This window comes from Calidris pugnax, unplaced genomic scaffold (genome assembly GCF_001431845.1).
Source record: "Calidris pugnax isolate Ruff unplaced genomic scaffold, ASM143184v1 scaffold118, whole genome shotgun sequence".
In the NCBI taxonomy this organism is placed as follows: domain Eukaryota; kingdom Metazoa; phylum Chordata; class Aves; order Charadriiformes; family Scolopacidae; genus Calidris; species Calidris pugnax.
In genome coordinates this window covers 1403307-1429890 of record NW_015090855.1, presented here as the reverse complement: position 1 = coordinate 1429890, position 26584 = coordinate 1403307, and the positions used below count along the sequence as shown (strand labels likewise).

General features: G+C 38.4%; 1 protein-coding gene across 2 annotated transcripts; it reads right to left on the bottom strand.

Annotated features, from left to right (window-relative positions):
* Window positions 1–1603: 1603 nt before the first annotated feature.
* CSE1L (CSE1 chromosome segregation 1-like (yeast)) lies at window positions 1604–25161 on the bottom strand. 2 transcript variants are annotated; one of them, XM_014943849.1, is made up of 25 exons: window positions 25045–25161; window positions 22160–22255; window positions 21185–21327; window positions 18549–18650; window positions 17949–18094; window positions 17543–17633; window positions 17132–17239; window positions 16135–16227; window positions 14692–14859; window positions 14466–14595; window positions 13692–13757; window positions 11282–11484; window positions 10338–10422; window positions 9530–9591; window positions 8629–8765; window positions 8364–8467; window positions 7728–7825; window positions 7025–7175; window positions 6296–6504; window positions 5448–5545; window positions 5144–5229; window positions 4498–4579; window positions 3905–4051; window positions 2842–3073; window positions 1604–2143 (listed from the first exon to the last, which is right to left on the bottom strand). In XM_014943849.1, the coding sequence occupies exons 2-25, from the start codon at window positions 22242–22244 to the stop codon at window positions 2054–2056; spliced, it is 2916 nt and encodes a 971-aa protein (XP_014799335.1). In that variant the 5' UTR covers window positions 22245–22255; window positions 25045–25161; the 3' UTR covers window positions 1604–2053. The 2 variants fall into 2 exon arrangements, with proteins under 2 accessions (XP_014799335.1, XP_014799336.1); XM_014943850.1 differs by lacking the exon at window positions 25045–25161 and adding an exon at window positions 24243–24268 and having other exon boundaries at window positions 1681–2143.
* Window positions 25162–26584: the final 1423 nt, after the last annotated feature.

The following is a 26584-nucleotide window of genomic DNA, read 5'->3' as shown; positions in this document are numbered from 1 at the left end:
TGCAGCAACCTAAAGAAATCTTGCTGAGGGCTGCAGAACTCTGATGGTCTAATACAACGAGCCCCTTAATATTGCATAGTGCTGGAGAACCCCGCTCGAGCAGAAGGTTACCCAGCACACACACACAGGCTGCCTACTCAGGCAGATGCAAAGGCAGCACCACAAATCACTGAACGTGACCACCACTACCCATTTATTTTCTGTTCTTTGAGGCTGACAGGATAAGAAGATCTGCGAGTTCTCTGTAGAATTGTTCTCCCTCTTATCCGAGGGGAAAGACAAAGCCGCAGAGCAGACAGAGCTCAGAGGATCCTTTTGGCTTGCAGGTTTTGAATGACCACAGCTCAATTAACATTGACATTGGAGGTAGCATTCAGTTCCTTACAAATGTCACACATCTCCCATGTGATTCCAGCCTGTCTATTGAAATTCATTCTGCAAGGCGCTTCGGCAAACTTAGAACACACATCACAGTCTCTCTCATCAGCATTAAGGCAGATGCTTTTCATTATCAACACTATTATTTCACCCTTGAGAACTGCTTTCACTTCGTACCTACGAACAGAGGGTCTGACACTGCACTGCAGACCAGCTTCAAGAAAACCTGTTGATGCTGACTCATTTAATACATTTTTAGGCACTTAATTTAAATCCATTGTCTAACAACAACTCATTTCTTTCTATTTTAAGAGAAATGGCCAGCATGCATTCTCACATGGCAGCCACAGACGCTAAGGAAGAACTGAAAGATGGCTGATTCTGCCCTATGTTTCACCCTCAGTAAATTCAGTAACTTTCTTGATACAAGGCCCAGCTTCACCAGACATTCTAACAACAAAAAATCAGTCCCGATTCAAGGCATCTGCAGAATTCCTGTGGACAAGTAACTAAATAAAAAAAATATAAAAAAAAAAAGAAAAATGAGTCTGTCGTAACTAAATAAAAAATAATAATAATAAAAAAAGAGTCTGTCATGTATGGCATTGCTAAATACCAGATAAGTCTGAGACTTCACTCTTACTCAGGAGTTTTACAGTCTCTATAATTAGATATATTTATATCCCTGAAGTATCAGTGCTCTAAAAGCCTACAGTATTTTGGTGCCCAGGCCATTTGAGAACACAGTAAGGCTGGGGCATTTCACTCGTCACTGAAGCAGCCATAACTACAAGGTAAACTGATGCACCTAGAATTCAAGGCTACCAAACCTCATCAGTGTATTTACGAGGAGACAGGGAGAACATCCGAGTTAAACTGAACTCTAAGACGACTTCCTCAGTTTTAGTCCATCACTAAAAATCCACTGGGAGGCTGATACCCATCTACGAGGGTATATTAATTGCTTTTCCTGCACTATACTGACACGTCTTGTTCAAAGAGAAGGGGTGCACCTGTTGATGAATATCAAGAGCGATAATAGCTTTGGATCTTCTGCCAAAGATTTAGATTTGCTCTCTATGATCCTACAATATATTTAAACTGTTACTTAGGATAAAGAAAAATCCTCACAGTCCCACTATTTTATATTCTATTCTAAGTTTAAAACATCTTTTTTTTAAACCAACTACATTCGTCTAAAACAGTAAGCGCACAGTGCCAGGCATTTTAAACAAGGACTTCTTATTTATTCACAATTTAGATAAAGTTTAAGGAAAGACAAAAGAAATACAAAGGACAACATCAAAATGAAAAGGAGTTTTAGTGACCAAAGTGAGTTTCTACAGCCAGCGCTCTCCGCACGTTTCAAAATGTTATCCAAACACTGCAGATGCAGATTTCAAATAAATCCCATAACAAACCGCTATGACTATTCCCTTTGAAACTGAACTGGGAATGGAAGTTAGCCACCTTTTATCTATGAGTACACAAACCACCAAATTCTTTCAGTTTCTGCTTAAAGCCACATTTATCTTTTACAAGATGGATTCTGCAATACATTTTCAAGTAGCATTTTTCATTTTGCCTGAGCTCTGCTATAAAGAAAGTCACCGTCAACCTTCTGTATAACAAAACCGCTTCTGACTTTTGATCTTGCTTGTGGAATATACGTGATTCAGAGCAGTGTCACACTTGCAGCTTGGAGGTATCCTTGGAGATACTGCAACGCTTCTGCATTCAGACTAGTACTCAGCATTGATGGAACCTTAAAACATACGACAGAGCACAAGTGTCAATGTGTGTATACATTAAGCTACTGCTATATCCCGTTAATCACTGTGTCAACACACGGTACAAAGTCAAACGACATCCTGAGAGCAGCAGTTTTTCATTGTGAAAGCAGTTGCTGGAATTACAACTTCTGATGCCGACAGCTTTACATACTACTTATCTGAATCAAATATGAAAGAAGAATAGAGAAAAACTTCAGTTATTAAAGCGGATATTTGAATGCAGCAATCATCAGATCTCTCAGACAATCTTTACTTACCAAAATCTTGAACAAAATAAAGATGCCGTGAGTTAAAATAGTTAACTGTAAACTGAACTTGTTTATATTTAACATGAGTTGCCTGAAATTTTCTGAGTATCTACAGTTGAACTGGAGACAAGTATTATTTATAAACCTACAAGTGGACAAATTTTCATTTAAGAAATGGAATACTTAAGCTTATTGCTAAACTAAGTAATGTGAAAATATAGCCATTCTAAGGTTACTAGGGAAAAAACCTTATAAAAGCTATATTCCATTAAAGAATAAAAGAGAGCAATACCTAGCAATTCTGGTTATGACATACTTCATTTTGCTGATTATCAAACATTAGCAAAAGAGACCCATTATCAAAAAAGCACTTTTCCTCCACAGAATGCAGCATTAACATGCCATGTATGAGAGTCACCTACCCTGCCTGGGCACGCTGTGGACAGTTTGTGAAGAGACTGTGCCAGATGGATTCTAGGATTGTTCACCATTTGACCTACAGGATCGTGTTCTTTTTTTCCAGCAAAGGCCAGCTGAGAGAATGCAGTCTGATAGCCTGGAGTATCTTCTATGTCAATGAAGTGTTCTTCGTCAGGGATAGTGTCATCCTCAGGCAGCTCAAAGAGGCCAATGAGGGCCTGCAGCAAAGGAGTCCTATGCGTAAAGAGGGGAGGATAAAATTGGAGTGCTTAAAATACATTAGGACAGGGTGTATTTCCCAAGAATGTTCAAATTACTCAGAACCCTTACAATTTAGCCCTTGCAGGTACTTGCTCAGCTACTGAAATGTAAGTGCCCAGTCTAAGCTTGATTTGAAGAATCGTGGGTGAATGTAATAGGTGCTCATATTAAAAGTACGAATGATGTATTTTTTATCAGGTCAAATTCTTATGAAACATACCTTAGAAAAGCAATTATTTTCTAGATTATATCTTTTCACTAAGTAAATTTAAAAACAACCCACAAAAACCACACAAAAAAAAGTTCTAGTTCAGGGATCTGGTTATTATCATTAAATTCAGCCTGCCTAACATCCTAGACTGCTAGACTGGCTTACAATCTTCCCAGATGGCTTTACCCCAAAACTCTACTGTTAAGCTAAGAACTTACTGCCTCTCTGTCAGGTTGTAAGTCGGTGTCCTGACTTTTAACTGTCCTGAACAGTTAAAAGTCAAAACTGGGCCTAGCTTTTCAGAAAGAATACAAGCAACAAGAAAGGTGTGCATTTCCTTAAATGCAGTCCTAGCTACGCGCCGCTACCAGTCAGTGCTATCCCCACACAAAAATCTCAAACCAGTTCTGGCATCTACTGTGAAAATACAGTTCTATTTGTTGAGAAAAGAAAGTGGTATGAGAAGCCTGAAAACCAGCCTCATAACAATAGCAGGCCTGAAGAAATCCCAAGAGTTTATTTTGATGATGGCTCACGTTTTCAAAAAAATCAAATAGCCTCACTAGCAGAACTTGACAAAGTGTTCCACATACCACAGCTTGGTGTACTCAGTGTCCATCATAGGAGGACATTCTGTTAATATTTTTGTAATGCCAACAGCACAGATCTTCTTTTCAACTTGTCCAGACACTTTCTGGATTTCAGGAATTATAATTTTCTCCAAAACCATTCCAAACATCCTATTACAACATTAAAAGAAAAATTATTAGTAAGGTTTATCAGCCTTGCGGTAATAAAAGAAAACCAGAAACAGACAATATGAAGCACTAGGAAAAAGAGAAAACCAGGTAATTTCTCATGATGCTGCTCTGTTGCAGTAGATGCCCGGTAGAAACTGAAGTACACAAGCTTTCCACAAAGGGAGAATAAAAACATCACTCTGTCCTTTTTATGATCTGTCTAGGAGATTAATACCTTGAACTACCAACAAAGAACTGTAGGCAGCAAATCAGAAAAAGAAAGATTGCTAGACAAATAAATCAACCACATTAGAAGAAACACTTGGCTAGTCAAACTAGTGACAAATGCAGTTTGCAATTTTAGCTAAAGGAGACAAGTATTTCCTACTTAAAAAGATAAAAATTACAGCAGTCTTAAATTAAAAAAAAAAATAAATCACACTAACTTTGGCTGTATGCTGTCAAATATTTCCTGCAGAGCTAATGCACCATATTTTATGCAGTACAAGTTAATGAAGACCAGGAAACCTGTAACAAGAAAAAATTCAAATTAAAACTCATCATGAAAACAAAAGAATAAATCAGCAGCAAAATAGATTCTGACAAGATTTTCAAGGGGACAGAAACAGCAATCTTTATATATGTTCAGTTTTAGTGAAGTACATTAACTTGCTACCTTGAAGTTTGTCTAAAAACTGCTGATTTTTTCATGTCCTGCAGCACACTAAAACAATCAAGAGAAGTGTCGCGGTTGTGAAAGTTTGCTGGTATTAGTTGAGGATTAAAAGGAGACACTTTCAGATAATTAATGATATCACACAGAGTAAGAAAGAGGAATACACAACTCTTCTCCCTTATTTTAGTTCCTTTCCTTCAGTTTTCATGAAATAATTGTCACCTGCTGTGGCAACTGCCCTGTATCCCACCCTGGATTACACAAATAATTTGAAGCAAGTCACTGATAGTAAGAGTCACCAGTGTCACTTCATCTGCGTAATCACAGGACACGACAGGATATTTATTCAGCAAAGCTGTATGTTCTAACCGTTGGCATCACCAGTGCTGAAGTTTTTTATATAGCAAGGAACTTACTTTTAATAAATTTTGTTGTTTTGGAATTTTGAAGTCTTTGGAATAGTAGAATGAAGATCTGTTTCCTGTACTGGTCAACTGATTCACTGGAAATTTAAAAGAACAGTTATTCAATCCATACCAATTCAATCCAGGATTTTGCTAGCATCGCTTCACAGAAAAAAACGTAAAGAATTGTTCAGATCTACTTTACTGATAAATGTGACATTTTTCAGTTGTTAAATATTAATTATGCAGTATACAAAGATACCAAATATAAAATCCAAAGAAATTAGTTTTTAATGTAATTTCAAGTCATACTCACGGGGGCATATGCTCTATAATACTGTTTAGAAGATAGAATCCTTGATGGTCATTAGCTTTAGAGGCAATCAACTTCTGGAACACACCTAACAATCCAGGCTGTAAGCAAAGCAAATATAAAACTCTACACAACAGTTCTTCATACACGACCTACCAGAAAGTTGGTCCTTACTGTCTAAGACATGCACTAAGGCAAAAGCTTTTATGACCTAAAACGGGATTCTGTTTCTGCAGTTAAGGACTAGGAAGACAGATTTCTGTGGGGACCAAGTGATGTTCCTTTAAGCATTAAGATTAGCCTTGATCAAATGAACACCAAATCCAATTTGAACACGCATGTCTGCTTCATCAATGGCATTGTCTAATCAAGTCTGACTATAGCAGATCATGCAGCAGAAATAACAAAAGCTAAGTATGCAGAATAAATCTCCCACTGAATTCACTAATCCTCACATCCCCCAACACTTTGGTTTCTCCTCACTCACTCTTCTGAAGACTGCTCTGAACAGAACCTCTGAGTTTCCCTGACCCACAGTGTTCAACATGAGGCAAATGAGCCAGGAAAGCTGGAAACTTACCTGCTTGCAAAAACTAAGTGCAGGAATTTTACATCTTAATTGACAAAAGCATCACAGCCTAGGATTTATCTCATCCATCTAACGGAAAAGCATCCAAAAAGCCTGCCTTCACAGTATTTTTTGTCTTTCTATGTAAACACCATTAATTCAAAGCACAAGCACAAATTCAGCACAAATCCAGCTATTCACTAAATGAAAAAGTTCCGTATAATTTTAATCTTAAATCAACGTGTCTAGAGGCATAGCCTGTGAGTAAATCAATCCAACTTACAATTTTGTCAGCAGCAGCACTGGCTATTGTATTGGCACCCCGCTCTAAATAAGCCTGCAGGAGTCGGACCAGAGGAGGAATGTTTCCTGTCCTTTCCCACAACACTGGCTGAAGTAGATGAGGAAACAACGCCATATAGGATCTTGGGATTTCATTTTTATGCATTTCCAGAAGTAGAGACATCACTTGAAACACATATGGAATGAACTCTGGAAAAGAAATTATGACATTTATGAATTCAGCATATATAGTCAGTGTCAGCTTGTAAGACCCATGAATCATTGACTGAACCTACAATTTTATGATATTAACACAAAGACTGCAAGAAAACCCTGGAGAAATGTTCACTTCCCAAATTTAATTATTCCAAAAATTTGCAAGCACTATATATATATATTTATATAAAAATTCTATTCCCTTTATTTGTTAAGGTTTCAGAACATGGAAAATAAACTACTGAAAACAATGCAATTTAATTAATAATAATAATAAGAGGCTTCAGGATAGTGATTGTTAGATATTTAAAAATACAGGTTTTTAAAAAAAAAGTTAATACAGTTGGTGTACCCTATGGAACAACCCAGATGCTTCCTAAAAGCGTTTATTAGGACTGTGAACATGCTGTGTTCTCACTTGGATTTCTATGTTACAGAAAAACTGCCATGAGGTAAATCATTGCAACCAATTATAGTAGAGAGAGAGCACAAGCACTTACTGATTTTAATTTACCTTGCACATCATTCTGTAGTATCTCAGTGAACACCATAAATAAAGCCTCTTCAAAGCTTCCAACTGCATCAGGGTTTGCTTTGCATGTTATCCTTATCGACAAGCATATTGATTCAAACATGTAATGGTTAAAGTGAGGTTTGCTTGGATTCTAAAAACAAGTTATAAACAGATAAATCAACCCAAACTTGCAGCCAAGCCACTTATTTAGCAAAATATATATATTTTTTTTTATTTCAGCTGAGTCTGAAGGATACTTAGGACTTATTAATATGCTAATTAAATTAATTCCATAGATAAAAGCAAACATAAAAACCTTCAGAGCATAAACGAGGGGTAGTTACTTAAAGTATCACAAAACAAAAATGGGAAAATGGTTACTTTTCAATCCTCTGCCTAGTCAATTCTTTATTGAACACTTCTCATACTCTGCAGCTAAGTTTAAACTACACATAGTAGAAGTTTCTTGGATAGTTGAAGAAGTTATTCTAAAGCATTCCCTAATGTCAATGTCCAAGACTATTAGACCAGCCTGAACAAAAAGACAGTACTTCCTTCAAAGGCTGTTTTAACTTAATGTTAGTTAGAAAATGTTGAACAATTTTTTAACAGAAGACAGACAACACGGTATACATAAATCTTTAGAAAGACTGCTCTAAGTGGTAAAAAGTGAACATTTTGCTCAGATAGCCTATTTCTTTACCTTACTGACAGCCAGCAGTTTCTGTGTAAGCTGTGTGATGACAGAAGGGATGTATGGAATTATGGATTCCTGTAGCAGAGAAAAACTCCTCATGATGGCTGCAAATAAATTGAAAGTATTATCTTCTGGAGACAAACATACACTTCTGTCACCCATCATATGCCTAAATCCTTTACCTTTCACGATTAAATCACATCCCAAGGAATTAGGTACAGTAAGAAAGAGCACAAGCTGCAAGAGCAATCAATCTATAATCATGACAAAGGATAAAGCAAAGCTTACTACCTCCATTCTAGAGATGGAGTACAGAAGATTAAGTAACTTTGCAAAGACCATCATTTATCTTGGGCCAGTCTCAAATCTTGGCATACAATTAGCCATAACCCACCCAGATCTCCTACTGACACTGCTCAGGTAGCTGTCCTGACCACAAGGACTACCATTTGAGAAATAATTTGTCACAGTACCATTATGTGTAGTGTTTCTCTTGGGTACCATACATTTAGTCAAAGATGCCTTAATAGAGCCTGGTAAATGCCTGCAGGCTGTGCATGCCTCTTTAGCATGTTTGCATAAATTAGTTTTTTCAAATAAAAATGTCAGTAGTCTGTGACTATAAGCCCATGAAGTGTTTACCTTTCATAATGTATTCATTTTCAGATGAGCCAGGAAGTGTCAGTGCTTTAAAAAGGTTTGTTAGTAGCACTTCTACAAATGGTGCCATTTCTGCAGCTGTAATGCTGTTAAGTAAAACACAGCTCTTTAATGATGAAAGATACTCAAACTTCAAGCATTTTACAATATTGTAATACTCAAAACTGAAAGATCCCCTACAGATATTTGTCATCCTTAATGGACAAAATCCATGTAGCAATGAATTTATTTCTGCCTGAAAACTTACAGGGTAGTATTATTTGTCCCCCTCATGGTAAACAGTCTTTCAAGAGCATGGGCTGCGTAAGTGTGGACCACAATACTTTCTGCTTGAAGATGATTTATTAAGAGAGGAATAGATACCAACAGTTGTTCTTTAGGTACCTACAAAAACAGAGCAACAAATTATACATCTATTACATAAAAATACAGATGGTTCAACACTAGAGCATAACCACTTTAAGCTCATCAGCTACAAACTGAAAGCTTGGCAGAGGAAGAAACCTTAGAAGGCTCCCCCAGTTGCTAAATCACACCTTGACAACCAAGAGATAACTATTTCTGTCATTGCTGGCACACTTCCCCAAACATCAACGTTACATTTGATTGTCAGTAAGTGCATATATTCCCAATGTATATTTCTTTTTCCATTTTACTTTGTCTTAATGGGCAACTAAAAATATATCCAGCTTAAAAAAAATACATCACAGATATTTCATAAGAGATGAAGAAAGGTAATTTAAAATTTAGAAATAATACTCAATGTATTTTCTTACTGCATCTTACAAATCAGAAGGGGTAAAGAACAAAGTTGCTGTACTCTCTTTAACAGCTACTGCAATGATACGAGCAATCAAGTATATTTAGACTAACATTCACTTGAAAAAGTCTGAGTGTGTCACAGAACTAAGCATGCCGAGATGCTCAGTGCTCCCACAGCATATGGATAGCATATAGTCTACATGTTAATTGGATATTTATAACAATGTCATTTACTTTCAAAACTAAAAATTCAGCATGAAGTGTCATATATGACTATCAAACACCTGTTGAGTTAACATATGGCCAAATGAGATAAATTAGGCTTGGCAAGTATAAAGTAACGAACTACAATATGTTGTTACCATAAGAGTAAAAGAAAAACTTACTTGATTTCTAAAAATCATGATATATTTGATACCATCTGCTTTTAGCACAGGGAATTCATTCACTACAATAGAAAAATATGCAAATTATGTTGATTCTTTTCATATAAGTGTGATTACCGAACATATACTATATATAGAGGTGACACTAAGTCATGATTTTTCCACTCAAAAATAATACATACAGTGTTTTCCTACGTTGCTTAGTTTCTGCATTTCTGTATGGGCACTGCTAGGTAAAGTATTGGTTTTAGTACCATTAAGTATACAGTCCAACTCTTTCACATGAAATTTCCCTTTCTGGCTCTGATTTAAAAAGCCTCCACCTACATATTCCAAGACAACCCACTATGTTCCAAACATTGTAAGATAATTGCTGAAGCATAACATAAAATATGTGGCTTAAATCTAGACATCCGTAATCTCGTTGATACGGGCTGACACAGGCTATGACCCAGCCTTCAGTATTTTAACTTCTCAGGGTTTTCTACAGCACAGAAGCTTGCCATAAGGTTGTGAATACAGAAATCAAATTACTTTGATTCAACAGGTTTAAGCACATATCTGATGGCAACCATGTATATACATGCTCTGATCTTGCAGATAGCATGTGGTAATCCACCCTTCTTTAAAAGCCCATTAATTGCCAGCCAAACAAATTTGAATCAATTCCTACATGCCAGGTGTTAACAGTCTTCTGTCTCAGAGATTATGCTGATATACGACTGCTTGAGCCTTAAGAAACAATAGTCACTGTCAAGGTTGTAGATATATCACAGAAAATGCCGTATCAAAATTAACATTAACTTACCACTAGCAGACTTTAAATCAGGTTGAATGTGATTCACAAAGAATTCTGTCAGATTAACAAGTTCATTGGCTTGTGTTATTCCATGCTAGAAAAGAAAATGCAAACCAACTATGTTTTGAGATGCTACATTCAGCTAGTTTTATTACTCATTTTTATGTGCTTTTAATAAAAGGAATCTAAAGCATTCACAGACATGATGAAATTGTTGAAAGCGCATCTTTAGCACAGCACCATCCAATTTCTTTTTCGTAATGTTTTTAGTCTCTAGGCTTCAGCTGTAGCACCACTGAGGTTCAAAGTTACCAGTTGAGGAATAATAACTATCAATGAAAATTTTCGGTAGAAAATATCAGCATTGTGCTAACTTGATACTTTTTTTTGGTGATAGGCCCTTTAAAAAGGAAAAGTTTAGGACTCAAACTCCAATTCTGAATTAGAGCAGAAAAATAATGACTACTTAGTTTTCTCTTATGAGAAAATCTTAAAACAAGATTTTCAGATAGATATTGATCAATCAGGTATTCTAAGTGATGTTATCCCGTATTTTCCAGTAAATAGCACAGAAAAAGACAGATGTACAACTTAGGAGTTTTCTAATTGCTAGCAGACTCTGGTTCACATTACACATCACTAGTATTAGCAATTGCTGTGAAACTAGAGTTTCAGGAGGAGACTGAGAACCTTCAGCAAAATTGCATAAATTATAATTATAAATGTGTACGGCTGCCTCACACATGCCAGTAAAATCTGCCAAAAGGTCACACATGGTTGTTGACTTCGCTCAATCTACCTGCAGATCCAACTGTGATAGGATTGTATCATGGACAACTTTTAATCTCACCGACATTAAACTACTACAAATACAGTTTCTCCCATTCTGAAGCAGCATAAAATGAACTGCAGTCCTCATATACACTATAATATGGATTAAAATGTAAAAGTACCTTCTGTGTTTGAGCTTTGGATGCCAAAGACGTAACAAGGTAAATAGCTGCATCCTTGTGCTTCCAGTTAACAGATGGATTCTTTGCATATTCTTGCAGCATAGAATTAACATATCCAGAAAAAATCCCTGTCACAGGTCCTTCAAAAAATTTGCACAAGCCTCTGACGAGATCACAAGCTGCTCTGCGCCTGGTGTCAATATCTGCACGAGAATCAAAGATTGTTTGGATATGAGAAAGTATACAACTTTTCATATTAATAAACATCATAATAATATACTAATAGTATACAGCTTCTCAAGTTACAGCCACACCTTCAATCCTCCTCACTGATGTGTATGAACAGGTTTAAATCTTTTACTTACTGTCATAACAGGGACTACTTGTACAACAAAAAGAGGAATGGACACCTACCAAGACTGCATGAGTATTCACAGGTTTTACTGCCCTCCAAAGAACATTTCAGTAAACACAGAGGGAAACTTTTTACTATGTTGATAATTATGCACCTAAATCTGGTTGGGATGGAGTTAATTTTCTTCATAGCAGCCCATATGGTGCTGTGTTTTGTACTGGTGACTAAAACTGTTGATAACACCCCAGTGTTTTGGCTGTTGCTGAAAAGCGCTTGCACAGTGTCAAGGCTTTCTCTTTTTATTTCCCAGAAAGTAGGCTGGGGGTGGGCAAGAAACTGGGAGGGCACACAGCCTGCACAGCTGATCCAAACCCACCAAATGGGTATTCCATGGCCTATAATGTCATGCTTTGCAATAAAAACTGAGGGGAGAGGGTTTTTTGGGAGGTAGCCATTGCCCAGGAACAGGCTGGGCATCAATCTACTCTGTGAGACATTGAGTCATTGAGTACTTCGCCCCACCACCACCACCTCCTTTTTCTTCATAGCAGCCCATATGGTGCTGTGTTTTGTACTGGTGACTAAAACTGTTGATAACACCCCAGTGTTTTGGCTGTTGCTGAAAAGCGCTTGCACAGTGTCAAGGCTTTCTCTTTTTATTTCCCAGAAAGTAGGCTGGGGGTGGGCAAGAAACTGGGAGGGCACACAGCCTGCACAGCTGATCCAAACCCACCAAATGGGTATTCCATGGCCTATAATGTCATGCTTTGCAATAAAAACTGAGGGGAGAGGGTTTTTTGGGAGGTAGCCATTGCCCAGGAACAGGCTGGGCATCAATCTACTCTGTGAGACATTGAGTCATTGAGTACTTCGCCCCACCACCACCTCCTTTTTAATTCCTCTTTATCTCCATCCACTTTTAAGAAGTTACTTTTTAAGAGTGAGTCTTCTTGCTTTTACTCTCCCTATTCTCTCCCTCATCCCATTGCAGTAGGGTGGGGAGAAAGCAAGCTGCTGTGTGGTGCTAAGCTGCTAGTCACTGAATATGAATATACACTGAATCAGTATATTTTTGTTGGAAAAAAAAAAAAAAGCTGTAGAAATTCCTTGTTTCAAGAGAGGAAAAAAAGAAGTCAGCTGGCCTTTAATACAATATACTAACAGAAGCAAAAGAAGGAAAATAAAGCAAGTCAATTTAAATGCAATAGAGTACATTTCTAAAATAATCTCTGAAAAACACAAATACTTGTTGCTTCAACTATCTTAAAAGCAGGAGTAGCTAACAAATAAAAGCTTCACAAATAGCTAGAATGCAGCCAATCCTGGATAAGAATGATAAAACATTCACTTGAAAAAAGTTCAAAAATGTCTTCCTCCAATTTTTGTGCTCCACTGCAAGCATACAGTAGTTTCTTAAATCTGTTATGAACTGTCATTAATCTAAAAGTGTCAGTCAGCAAACTGCTAGTGGCACAGAACAGCATATACAGAATTGTGACACAGATCCAGATTTGGTTCATTTGTGGCTGAAGACCAAACAGCTACAATCAGAAGATGAAGTAGCTCTGGTAGCACAGCTCTGTGTTTTCAGGACAGTTACTGCATTGGTCTGAACGCGGTGCTGGGTACAAGAGCTGGCTGGTGTCCAGCTGGCTTCATCACAGATTTGTATGCAACACCAGTCAGAATTTCAGTTTCAACATGATAGACTACTAAATACAGGCACAGTCTCTCCATGTTATTTAAAACTCTACACATAGGAACTAAATACACAACTGTGGCCACTATTCAGCATTGACTTACAGGCTATATTTGCTGAAATAAGAACGTGTGCAGTGCAGGAGACATACCAATCCAATTAAGGAAAAAACCCTACAAAAACACTGTTCAAAAAAAAGAAGACACTGTGATGGGCACATCATGACAGTAAACTTGATCAAAACCCGATAAACTCTCTTGGGAGGGGAAAAAAAAAACAAAGCTTCACTAAATTGCTTCAGTTCTTTAGAGCTATATTTAAAGACCAAGTATTCTTAGTATAAATCTGTGGATTACCAGATCCTTCCAAATCCCTTCTTATATATTCTTCAGAATTATCTTCAAATGCTTCTTCATCAGCCGCTGAAAATATGAAATATAGAGAAGTTTAAATAATGAGGTCTCTGCTTTTTATGATAAAAAGGTCTATTATTATCAACTTGCTATTTTTTCTAAGTATTTTTCTATAACATTAATAGAAATTAATGGTAAATATCCTGCCAGACTAGCCTGTTTAGCTTGCTGCTGCCCCACAAATTAGTCTTTCATACTCATGAGTCCATGTATTCCTGATTTAAAAAAGAAAAAAAAAGAAAAAAAAGACAGGACACTCAACACTAAGTGCATTTAGAAAGGCTTCAAGAGTCATAGACTTAAGAGAGAGGCTTCTCATCACTGCAATACATCTTCACTGATTTTAGATACTAGGATCAACATGAGCCCACCAAAACTTGGGAGAAATAGACATTACAATTTAGTAGGCCTGATATCAATGCTTATTTAGACTTGAATTATTCTGATACTCACTTTAGCCATGAACAGTTTGTGGCACATATCTAGGCTTGCTATACTTTTCAATTTGAGACCTCAGTAAGACAGAAAAATGATTAGATCTATTCATACAATTCCACAAAGCCCATAGGGCAGCAATCTGTTGTAGAAACTTGGTTTTGAATCCAGTACTAAAGTACACAAGAGGTAAACCTCAATTCTTAGTCCTGCACAGCCACAAATCGCTATAATTAGTTAGATTTTTATTGTGTCTTTGAAAATTAAGCCTCAAAAAATTACCTCTAAATTCCATATTGGGAACAATAACTTTTTCACAGATGCTTGTCAATGTATTCTGGTCTTCAAACAGATGCTTGTAATGTGGTCTCTCACAAACCGAGGCCAGAAACTGGATTGCATTACTAACCAGCTGGAACAACACAAACAGAACACACTCAGCTTTGGCATGACTGACCAATTTATAATTCATTATTAAACTTGACAAGATCAGTTTATAACAACTTACCAAGTCATATTTCACTTCCTGGCCTGTTGTAACTAACAGATTCCAGATTGCTGTTACAAAACGTGGCAGGTAGGGCTGGAATTCTTCATCGTATTTTTGAGCATATAAAGCAGCATTATCACAAATTTGTGATTTCAAGAGCTCCAGTAATCCAGCTTCCTCTTCATCCTCACATAAAACAAAACTAAAAACTTAAACATCCAAACTTAAATATTAAAATATTAACATATTTGAAGGGAATATTCACACTATTCTTTTACCATGTTCTAAACAGGTGAAAGAAATCCATCTCACATCTTTAGAGTTACTGTATTTTGCTGATTTGAACTGAAACTGCACTGCAAGTTATAAATCACACCTACATTTCAAATGAAAGTACTATGCACTTTAAATCATTTAGACCTGATAAAGTTTGACATGAAATTAATTTACAAATGTCTTTGGAAAAAGACAACATAAGGGGTTGAAAAAATATGCTTGGAAGACATCATATCTTGCTACTTTAAATTGGAATAGTTGTAAAAGTAGTTTCCTTCCCCATACCAGCAAAGATGCTTGTGGAGCCACAAAGGAAAGGGAATTGGGAAAACTGAGCTGGAATTAAAGAAATAACAACAACAAACCATCACCCCAGTTCTGTCACCCCCTGCCAATCCCCACCTCAGTTTTAAAGCACATCACTTCCTGACTCTGTTCAGCACACAGCTGCATGAATGTCTGTACTGTGCAACAGTCCACAGACACAAGAGAAAAGAGCAGCAAAGCTCCTTTTAGCAGCAGCGTTAGCCTAAAACCACCAACTATAGCACAGATACACTTAGTAAGCCTCCTTACGCATTGTAAAGCAATTTATAGAGTTGCTCTGGCTCCATCATGTGGCAAACTATTGTACAGTATCTGGAGGACATCAGCATTTAAAGTGTAGACAGCATGCACAAAATTAACTTGAGATTTGATGACTTGATATCATCTTTCATCTGTGAAACTACTAATTCTTATAATTAGACAAAGCCAGCAAATGCTAAACTAAAGTACTTAGAGGGTTATGCCTTCTGTGTTCAACTGTTTCAAGTTCTTTAAGATATTTGTTTTCTAAAACATAGTGCATAAACCAGCCGAAAGGTAGAGAAAACCTAAGCACTGTGACTCTCTAATGATCAGGTTGCTTCAGCAGATGTCCTCAAAAGAATCTGCTCATTGATGATTATCTGTAACAATTTCTGTGCACAGCTGGGTATACCTGTATCTGAGATACAACTTCAAGAACTGGACCTGAAATTTCTTAGGCAACGGAACAACTTCTCTTAAACCCCATTTCCTCACAGTCATTCCATTCCTTTGGTTAGTCAAAGAAAACATTGCATTGTTCAGACTTAGACCTAAATTCTCAGTCAACCCCCTGTACTACACAGAGGCAAACTAGGAGGTTTATGCAGCACTTACATCAGTCTGCAAAAGTTTATTATCCAAAGTTAAAAGAGTATGAAAATTTGTCATCCACGTTTCCATGTTGTCTTCAAAAAACTCTGGAAGATCCTGTGAAGGAAAAGTATAAATCTACATTTTAATTTCTGATTGCACTGCTTAGGTAACATACCTACATTGTAAGTAGTATGTATCCACCTCATAATCTATTGAGGGACAATAAAGTGTGGAAAACAATCTTCAAAATGAAACACTACCCCTCCTCTTCCCAATCAAAAACCCTCCAGACAGAGGCTTTGGAATACACTATTTCCAAATACACTACAAGTTGCTTACACCCTATACAGCCTACAGTTTTATAAACAAAGAACCTTATATTGCCTCTTACTCTCAGAACAAGAGAGCATAAGCCCTCAGCTTGCTCTTTTGCCCAGTATGAAAGAGCCCAAGCAATCAAGGCGTGATCATCACACTTCAGACTTACATTTTATGTCTCAACATGAACATATGTAACCCCAGCAAAGTATCTTTTTATTAGTTTCCAGATAGTTTACGTATTAAATAGAAATTTAGATCTGATTTCAAAACAAAAAAGCTCCACACTGCTACCGGAATTACTTGCCACTGTAGTGCTACGGAGCTACTGGTTTTAACTGACTTTCACCCACATGACTGAGTTCATGTCAGTACAGACACATCTATAAAGGAACGCAGCGAGTACAAACTCAGGCATTTGACTTCTGTCTGTCACAGCTGCTCAGAGCTACCCATGCAATGCCTCCTTGCTGTGACAAGAGCTTAGACTCTCTTGAACTTTTGTTTAGACAGGGCCAAGCTAACATGTTAATTAACCCCATCTTTACTGTTCCTTTACTCCAGCGTTGATGCAGACTGTCAAATTTTATTTTTGCGATAAAGCATGGCCTTAAAGGCTGCCTCAAATGGATCCTATAAATAAGAGCATAACAGCTTCGTGAGATCAAGGCAAAACTATTAGAAAAACAAGGAGATTCACCTGAAAATTTAAACTGTAGAACAGCTTCGCAATTAGAATGAGAGAAGAAAAAAGAACCTTCAAAGCACTAGCATCATTTGCATGTGTGCTGCAAAGTTCAATGGTTGCCTGGAAAAAGACGTAAGATTCAGTCAAGTAACACACACACAAACCACATTGACCAGAGGCATTGAAAAATGTGATGTAACACTTTTTTCTTTCGTTTTTTATTTAAAAAAACAAAACAAAACAAAACAGAAAACATTTCTTTTTCCTCCCCTTATCAATCCTGAAAGGTCTTACTTCATGATTTCAGTTTGAATCTCATTAACCAATTCAAAGCAACTATTCTTAAGTTTTCATTTAGCAGGCATTCACAAGAAGCACATCAAAACGCTACACTTGTTTTAGAAATGACTCAAAAAGAAATACCTTAAAGAGATTTGTCAAGGGTAAAGCAAAGGCATCAAGGACAAGTTTGATCTCTGTCCATAATTCATTTGACTTAAATTCATGGCGGTACCTGACAAGTGAAAGAGAAATACACAAAAAATAGAATACTGTCTTCACATTCATTACTAAATTAACTTTTCATACAATTAGTTTTATGTGCTGAACCTTGAAACAAATACTGTCAAGTAAATAATAAACAACATAGTTCAATACCGTGCCAGGTGTACAATTTGACAAATATTTAACTCCTTATTAAGATGTCAATATGCGTAAGTCAAAGCCACAACTGTAGACTTTGTAAATCTACAAAATTAAGTGTAATAGTAAAAATTTAGAGATGAACAGAAATTTACAATCCATATACTAACTCCCTTATTTCCAATACCTTTTAAATAAAGAGTGAGCAGTGCGAAGGACCCCATTAATGACATGGAAATCTCCACTTTGAAAGCGATTCACCATTTCTGTCAGTAAGTCTGGCCATTTCTGAGGAAAGTCTTCCCGACCAATAATACTAATAGCATCACTTAACTGGAAAGGAAACATAACCATTACATGATATAATAGCAGGCTCCTCATTACAAAAACCACAGCAGTCATGCCAAATGTGGTAAATATCTAAGAAAAATGCTTATTATTCTTGTCAAATTAAAAAAAAATAATAATTGGGTTAAGTATCTACTACTTTTCACCTCAAATAAATAAATCTCACTTTAAATCCAATGTGTACAGGCAGTCTCACTTTTTCTGGAATTACTATATTTAACTGTCTAATACTAGAACTTAGCCATAAGATTATATGGTTTAAAAAACAACAACAAAAAATTAAAGTAGGCAAAAGTAGCTGTGACAATATACCCCAAGTTACTTGGATTGTGATGACCTCATCAGTAAGGGAACTGAGCTCTGCCAATAGTCAGAGCCTCTAAAGACACTTAAAATATTTCAAGAGTCTCATGGATATAACCAGAAACGGACATATTACCTGCTTTTGAATTTGTTCTGGGCTGCTAAGCATCAAGGGCACTATGTTGGCTTTAATGGCTATCCTGTCTGATTCACATATTTTGTTCGGTTCATCCTCAACCTAAAATTAAAACAATAATTAAGTCATGGGCATATCAGTATACTCTAGGCAAGAAGTGAATATCAACATTTCAGAAAACAACTGCTTATACTGATTTATGTAAATATCACAGATCTGTTAAAGATATTGCTTACAATGTATCTATAACAGCAGTACCTTAAAAAAGTTGAAAGGAATTACATCTTTCTGTAGAACCTTGAACTAGTTTTCTCCTTCTCGAACAGTGACTTTTCAGATCAGCAATTCAGCCATAATCAGGGTGGATGCATATGCCAATAACATATATAAGTTTAGCCAATAGTCTCCTCTTCCACCACACCAAACCACATCTTTGTCCTCACTTCCTCCAACCTCACAGATTCATTTTGTGCAAGCTGCCTCAGGCCATACTTTCTAGAAACCGTACATGAAGATAGGTGCAGGTTACACCAGCAAAACTGTAACACTGACTTTAAGAGTTATCTAATCAGTTCAAAATATCAATCAGTTCAAAGTCCAGTCAGTCAATAGTGCCAAGTGGTACTACATGACAAAATTTCTACTGAAGAAATAAAAAAATAAGGAGGCTTGTCACCAATCAGTGACAGCAGAGATAATCACATCATCTGTGATGGCAGCACCAAGGTTAAGAAACCTAGAAACCAGACAGCAATTAGAAGAGGTAAGAACCTCCAGAGTAATTCAATGATCTAAAGATGCTTAAACCAGATGGCACTACTACCCTCCTTCTTACCTCCCTTTTACCATCTTTCCATAAAGTTAAAAAAAAAGTTTAGTAACTTCAAAATTTCATGACTTAGGTTTTGTAACCAGCACTTACAAAACTAAGACACAAAGAACTTGCTTTTCCGCTTCTATCAAATTGCACTGAATCAGAAGAACGTAAAGCATCATTATATATACATTAAAAAACCACAAAAAGAAGACGACCTTTAAAACCTGAGCTTTACAAGTTTATTTGATGTAAAAGGCAGCAATAACTGCACTAAGCAAGTTCCAAGCAGGAAGGCAAGACTTGCTGCTATGCATTTAGATAGATCAGGACAGAGGTGGTACAGAGATCAGCAACAGCAAATCCTCCTATGGAGTTATTTATGAGATTTTTCAAAGAATTTAGACCTTTTTACAAGACATGAGAGGCAGCACATAGATGAGTATTCTGTACATACTTTAAAAATAAATCAAAAAAGCAAACTCTTTTCTCTCTCTAGAGTGCCCTGTACATATGACTCTCCAGGATCTACCAAATCCAAGCCCTTGAACAGGAAAAACCCTTTTACTTCCACTAGCTTTGTATCAGCCAAGTCCAAGGTTGCTAAATTAAGCCACGTGATGTAGGTAAGCCAGCCCCAGGGCTGTATTTTATGTTTGTGCAGCTGGTCTTGAAATGAAAGCTTCAATTTTGGACAAAATAATGTGCTTGAAGCCACACAGCAATCATAACGGTCCTCTGGATGCATTTACTGCATAGTATCTCCACCTACTCCAAACAAAATCTCATCCTGAATTACATCAGCAATCCATAAAAAGAAAGCCACCTACAATTTTTTCCATTACAGAATATTATTTCTACTTACAATACACTACGGATAAAGATGCAATTTGTGAGAATTGACTGAGAACACAGTATTGCAAAACCAAAGTTCTAGAAATTTCACGCCAGACTGAATGTACTGATCTGATTAAACACAACCAGAGCTGGGACTGCTACGGCTTCTTAATATTAGTATCTGGAGGGGGAAGGGCAATCACATGCAAATTTGCAAATAGATACCAGCTAAGATGTGATGATGAAATATCAACCAGTTTCAACATTATACCATTGATACTTTTCAGATATAAACAGTACTTCCACTGAGACAAAGTATAAACACGTCAATGAAAACCGCTGAATGAGTTGAGCTCTCAACATTTTCTACCATAAATTAAATGTCATGAACGCTGAAAGCTCTGAATCAAAAATGTTTCTGACCTCTTCAACACAAAGGATAAAACAGGATTAAGTGGCAGTACTTCCTTTTTATGCCTAAAAATAATTCTAAGCGTTAAACTAGCAAGGCCACCAAAATAAACTGTCCCTCACTATTCTTTGCTCCAGAAGCATTGACATGAAAGGAAGTTTGTATCATCACTTTTAGCTGCAGTGCTGGCCTGAAATGTGTGTAACATTGTGAGGATACAAGCCAAATTGGCCAGTAATGTGTAAAGACACTTGACAATCATTTTAGTTTAATTAATATTACTGTTAGCTAAATGAGCTTTAAATATTGTGCTTCTTCAAAATATGCACATAATATTAGAGTAATTATTTGTTCATCATTTTATCACCCAGCTATAGCTTTTTAATAGAATGGACTCCAACAGTCCAGGTTTTAGTATCTCATCAGTAAATCACACCTTGTGTTTGTTCTCTGAGTGATCTACTTTCTTTCATAGAGCACAGACATACACACGTTCTTCAAGGTTACTGCAGAGTATCTTATTAAACCTTAAAATGATTAAATCTTAACACAACTACTCACTAGGATACCTACAATTCTCCAGTTCCTTTTAATATAATTCTTGAACGTTACAGACGCACAAACTTTGATGACATTTTCCTGTGATTTTTCCAGCAGTGTTAAGAGTAACAACGGATAATTCTGGCTTCCTTCAACTGACTCAAGAAACTTTTCCGCTGTAAGAGAATATATTAAGATCAGCAAAAGTGGAATTGATTTTTCCAATGGGAGTCCTATGATACTTCAAATGTCTATTTAAAATAATTAACACATGAACAATTCCCCAGAGTTTCACAAGAACAGAAACACAGAACAGGTCTGACAAAAGGTACTGTGTCTCCTTTAATGATTCTGCTATTAACAAAAACTCTCAATTCAAAGCAGGATTGCCTCCTCACCATTTTTAAAAGGCGTAACCTCATAGAAGTAAATCCTGGTTTAGTGACAGGACAAGGGGTAACAGTTTTAAATTGGAAGAGGGGAGATTTAGATTAGATACCAAAAATTCTTTACCGTGAGGGTGGTGAGACACTGGAACAGGTTGCCCAGAGAAGCTGTGGCTGCCCCATCCCTGGAGGGGTTCAAGGTCAGGCTGGATGGGGCTTTGGGCAACCTGGTCTGGTGGGAGGTGTCCCTGCCCAGGGCAGGGGGTTGGAACTTGATGATCTTTAAGGTCCCTTCCAACTCTAACCATTCTATGGTTCTGTGATTCTATGACTGTGAACAGCAGCACCATCTTAAGCAACGGCAGTACCAAAAAAAATAAAATAAAATCAAGAATATAGGAAAATAAAATTGCAAAAAGCAAACGAATTTATTTATTAAATTTATTCTTATATCCATCCCTCATTGGTTTTTCTGTGGGTTTTTTGTGTGTTTTGTTTTAAAAGGATATTGAGAACTTCTGCAAAGAGGTTATATTATAAACATCCACTGAAGTTTGCTATACACAGACAGAAGAGCCAAAAAGAAACTAAACTTTTTTGGTCCCTCATGAGAATCACTTACCAGGACGCCTTATAGCAGGATCTGGATCTAGTGTTTTCTTCAGATACTCAGTTAAAGTCTGTAAGTTGGCATCACTCAACTCCATTCTGGCAGAACCTAAAACCCACAAGCAATTTTGTTACAAATACAGATCAGAAAATATATCCTATAATCTACACATATGTAAAACTAGATTCCATGGAGGACACGTGGAATCCACCTGATCCACACATCAGCTCTTGTTGATTGTACCTCCTAAAGCATAGTCTCATTGCATGTCTCATCCAATAGAACAACAGCTAGTGTGCACCAAGCACAAAACAAAACATTCAATTTCTTCAACTACATGTAACCATTATTGTCTAGTTTATTGACACCAAACTCTTAGAACAGGATCATACATTCAGCAAATCATGAACCAGGTATAGCCAAAAGATGATCTCCTGCTCTTTCAGGACAACAGAAGCTTGGTTTTGCTTTTGAGAACTATTCTCAGCCCCAGAAACCTATTCCTTGTTAAAAAAGCTGAATAGTCCTGCCCTATATAACTGTAAATAGAACAATTTAAAGTGTATTGGAGAGCCAAGGCTTGTTTAAAATTAAATACTCACTATCAAAGAAAACTCAACAGAAAATTAATTTTTTTACAAAAAGACAAAAGACTGTGCAAAGCCAGAGGGGTTGTCCACCCTATAAAATTAACTTCAATTAGAATAGGAGTTAATTTAAACTGCAATACTTATTACAGAATAACTCTGTGCAATAAGTCTAAATTACTCCTCTCTAGTAATCCTCCCACACACATTCTCACACTTACCACAGTGCTATTTAACTTCAGAGCTTTAATTGGAATAATTAAAATTACTGTAACACTAAAACAGTAGCAAGACATGCTTTAATTGACATCTTGTTGTTCAGGGTATCATCATCAATTCTGCCCATCTTTCTTACCACCAGCAGCACAGTTCACTCACTAGAGAAGTAATGAGGAAGCAAAGATTTCTATTTCTTCTCTAAAGTTTCTAATTAGTAAGACAAACTGAAATTTGTCTGTCCCGCTTTGGTTTTGTTCTATGTTAATTATCAGTGCAATAAATATAGTTTCTATGTAAGCATGCTATCAAAGGCAATGAGTTTCAATGACACAATTTTTATTTTAACTACGGCAGCTGTATTATTAGAAGAGAGAGCAACAGTATCTTCTCGAATTAAATGGATATTAATGAGTAACTGAGGTCCCAATATATTTTACAAAAAGTAAAAAAACCACTTCTGCCTCCCATGTTTTAACCCCCTTCCCTTTTGGGGGGTTTACTTCCCTGTAGTCCTGTTCACCAATTCACATCAAACAACAAAATCCCAATAAAGTACAGTATAAGCAAACAACACTAATAATAGCTGGCTCATCTGTTCTACAAAATGGCCTCATACATCATTACTATGATGTTGAAACCAATACTTAATCTTTCATAATTAAAAAAATATAAATTATCTGCTCCAAGGAAGTTTGGAAGGCCCAGGTACAAATCCACACAGAAATCACTTATGAAGACCAAATGTGACTAAAATGGGAAACCAAATTGAAAGAGGAGATGACAACCCTGAATAGCCTTTTACAAATACCTCACATACATATGTAATATAGGGACCTATGTAAAAAACATATACCTCAAGCTGACTCTGAGTTTACTTTAAAGGCCAAAGGTGAAGATTTGAACCCACTGCTCAACCCCTCCTACATAAGGATGAATATTTTCACCTGCTACCTGCTTACTCTTATTTCTTTCTCTTCCTTTAGGTTTTCATTTCTTTTGTTTTCCACTACAAAAACCTGGCAGTACTTGAAGTGATGTGACGCTTTTTGCTATGTTGTGACATACACCTCCTGAAAACACCACAGAAAACAATCTTTTCAGCCCACCTCTCCAGAAGAAAATCCAGAAAATGTGCTTAATGTATTAACTACTGTAGTCAAATTAACGACAGATCATTTATGAAAAAAAACAACAAAAAACTAAAGGCAAAAAGCAGCAGCCCTGCAAGCCTTAGGCTGTGAAGAACTTCAGAGAAGTCTCTTGCTGCATCCACTCACCACACCACTCACCAAACGCCACCTATGTGCCGGAGGATGGTTACGGTTCAGATTTTATAGGAAAGATTATCTTTACACTCGCTTCCCACCTCACCAAACGGCGGGGGCCGGGGGACAAGCACCCAGCGCCCCCGACAGCCCGCTCCCGCCCGTTCCCCTCAGAGCTGCTGGCGAGGCCACCCGAGGCCCGGGAGCACTCCAGGCCCGGCCACCACCACGGGAGCGGCCCAGCCTCCTCCCGCCGCCTCAGCCCAGCGCGCCCCGCCGCTTCCCCGGTCCCGTCCCCGCCGCCGGGCGGTTTATCCGAGGGACGGGGCCCCTCCGTCCCGCCCGCCGCCGCCAGACTGCGCCTCCCCCGCAGCGGCGCTCGCGCTGCCTCACACGGCTGTGGCTCGGCTCGGCTCAGCTGCGGCCCCCGTCAGGCGGGCCCACGGACAGGCCGGCCTGCACAGCCCCGCCGGGCCGGATCGAGCCGGGGCAGCGCGGGCTGACGGCGGCGGGGGAGCCCCCAACGCTACCGGCCGCCCTCAGACTAACTTGCTCCCATCCCCCTCCCCGCCAGTCCCAGACTGACAGCAGCGGAAGCCAATGAGGAGAGCAGATTTCTCAGCCCCAGAGGCCACGGGCCAATCGCGAGGCGGGCCGGAGCACCCTCAGCATGGTGAGCTGCGCCTCTCGCTGCGCCGCGGGCCCAGCGCCCGAGCCCAGTGCGGAGCGCAGCAGCGGCGGCCGCCAGCGGGCCATGCGGGCCGCCGGGCTGCGGGGTCGCCCTACCGCCAGCATCGCCAGGCGGCGCGGCCCGGCCCAGCCTCACCTGGTGTCTCCCCCCGGCGGCGGCGGCGGCTCCGAGAGCTCCGGCTGCGCTTCACATTCAAACCGCGGTGAGAGGGCGCGGCGGCGGCACCGTGACCGCATCACGCAGGGCGGTGACAGCGCGAGGCCGCCGGGCCAATCAACGGCCTCTCTTTCCCCCGACACGCTCCTCTACGAGCCAATCCTTGCCGCGCTCCCCAGGGGGGGCGGCCGACCAATAGCCAGGCTCTTCCCACAAGGCCCTGCGGCGCCTGAGGCCAGCCGCGGGAAGGCGGCACCCAGCGCGGGCGGCCATGGCCGGGCCTGGGCGCCATCAGCGGGGCGGGCGGGGGCTAGCGGGCACACGGCAAGCGGGAGCCGGTCGAGGGTAGGAGGAGACGGCTCAGCGCCCGGCGAGGGCAACCTAGGCCGCAAGAGGGCAGAAAGCGGAGGCGCCCGAAAGCCAGGAGCCCTCTTAGTCATTAAAAGAGGGGGACGGTGCCACTGAGGAAAGAGCAGCCAGAAGAGGTAGGGGGGCATTTCGATATTAAAAAAAAAAGGCCCAAATCAATCAAAAATCCACCCAAAGCCCAACCCAACCAGCCCCTAAAAGTGGTTATCACCATCAGTGATATAGTCTTAGAGCCTTATAATAAATTACATGAAAAAAGCCCAAGCAACACTTCTTAAAACTTTATTGATTTACCACTTGATTAAAGCATGGAATATTATAACAGTATTATACACAGTATTTTCATGTAGAAAACTTTACATAGGTTTTCATATTATATAATTTTGGTATTCTCTCAAAAATGTATACACCCACTGGGCAAGGAATGCTCTTCTTTAAATTACTGATATTAAATGCACTTAATATGGAGATCTTCAAAAAACTTAGGCATTTTAAATATGTTAAAACATATTTTACACAAATAACATTAAAGGTGCTGAACAAACTGAATTTACATATTAAAGGGAGCTGCACTTTTGACAGGAAAATCCTAGTTCTGACTAGAAGTTACTATTTTTAATCTTTCTTGATGGTAAGATTGAGCTAAAGTTTAGGGGGTGTTTGTAACAGTGGACGTTGTTTTCGATTGGTCTGTTTACAGTTTAGAATGTGAGACAGATAAACCACTGTAAAATAAAATTTCCTTGTACTGTAAGGACACAATAGAATCAACATAAAATGGAGTTTTTAGGGTTTTCCTCATTAGCATCCTCCCCCTGCCTACCTATTTCCTAGAGGATTCCAAAAGAAGTAGTAATAACAAATATCATGCAGTCTCCATATTCATACCATTTTAGGTAAATCAGTTTATTATTTAGTTTCTTGTATAACACTACTTTAAAAGTCTAAGAGGTTACTTTTTTATTACTCCATGTATTGCACAGATGTCTCGATCTCTACCAGGAGATGCTGACACAGAACCTTGTTCTCATTCCCAGTTCCACTAAAGCCAACAAAACCACCACTGGGCAGATAAAGTCTATGTCAGCAGAGTCGGGACAAGATCGGAACCAGCAGTGACTACTGCAGGAGTTTTGGCTCAGCATTTTTA

Excerpts from the sequence above, each read along its gene's own strand:
- CSE1L (XM_014943849.1), bottom strand. The coding sequence starts at position 22,244 with ATGGAGTTGAGTGATGCCAACTTACAGACTTTAACTGAGTATCTGAAG. Across the intron at positions 8,468-8,628 it reads GGGACAAATAATACTACCCT|CATTACAGCTGCAGAAATGG; the intron begins GTAAGTTTTCAG and ends TTTACTTAACAG. Across the intron at positions 5,230-5,447 it reads ATTATAGAGCATATGCCCCC|TGAATCAGTTGACCAGTACA; the intron begins GTGAGTATGACT and ends TTAAATTTCCAG.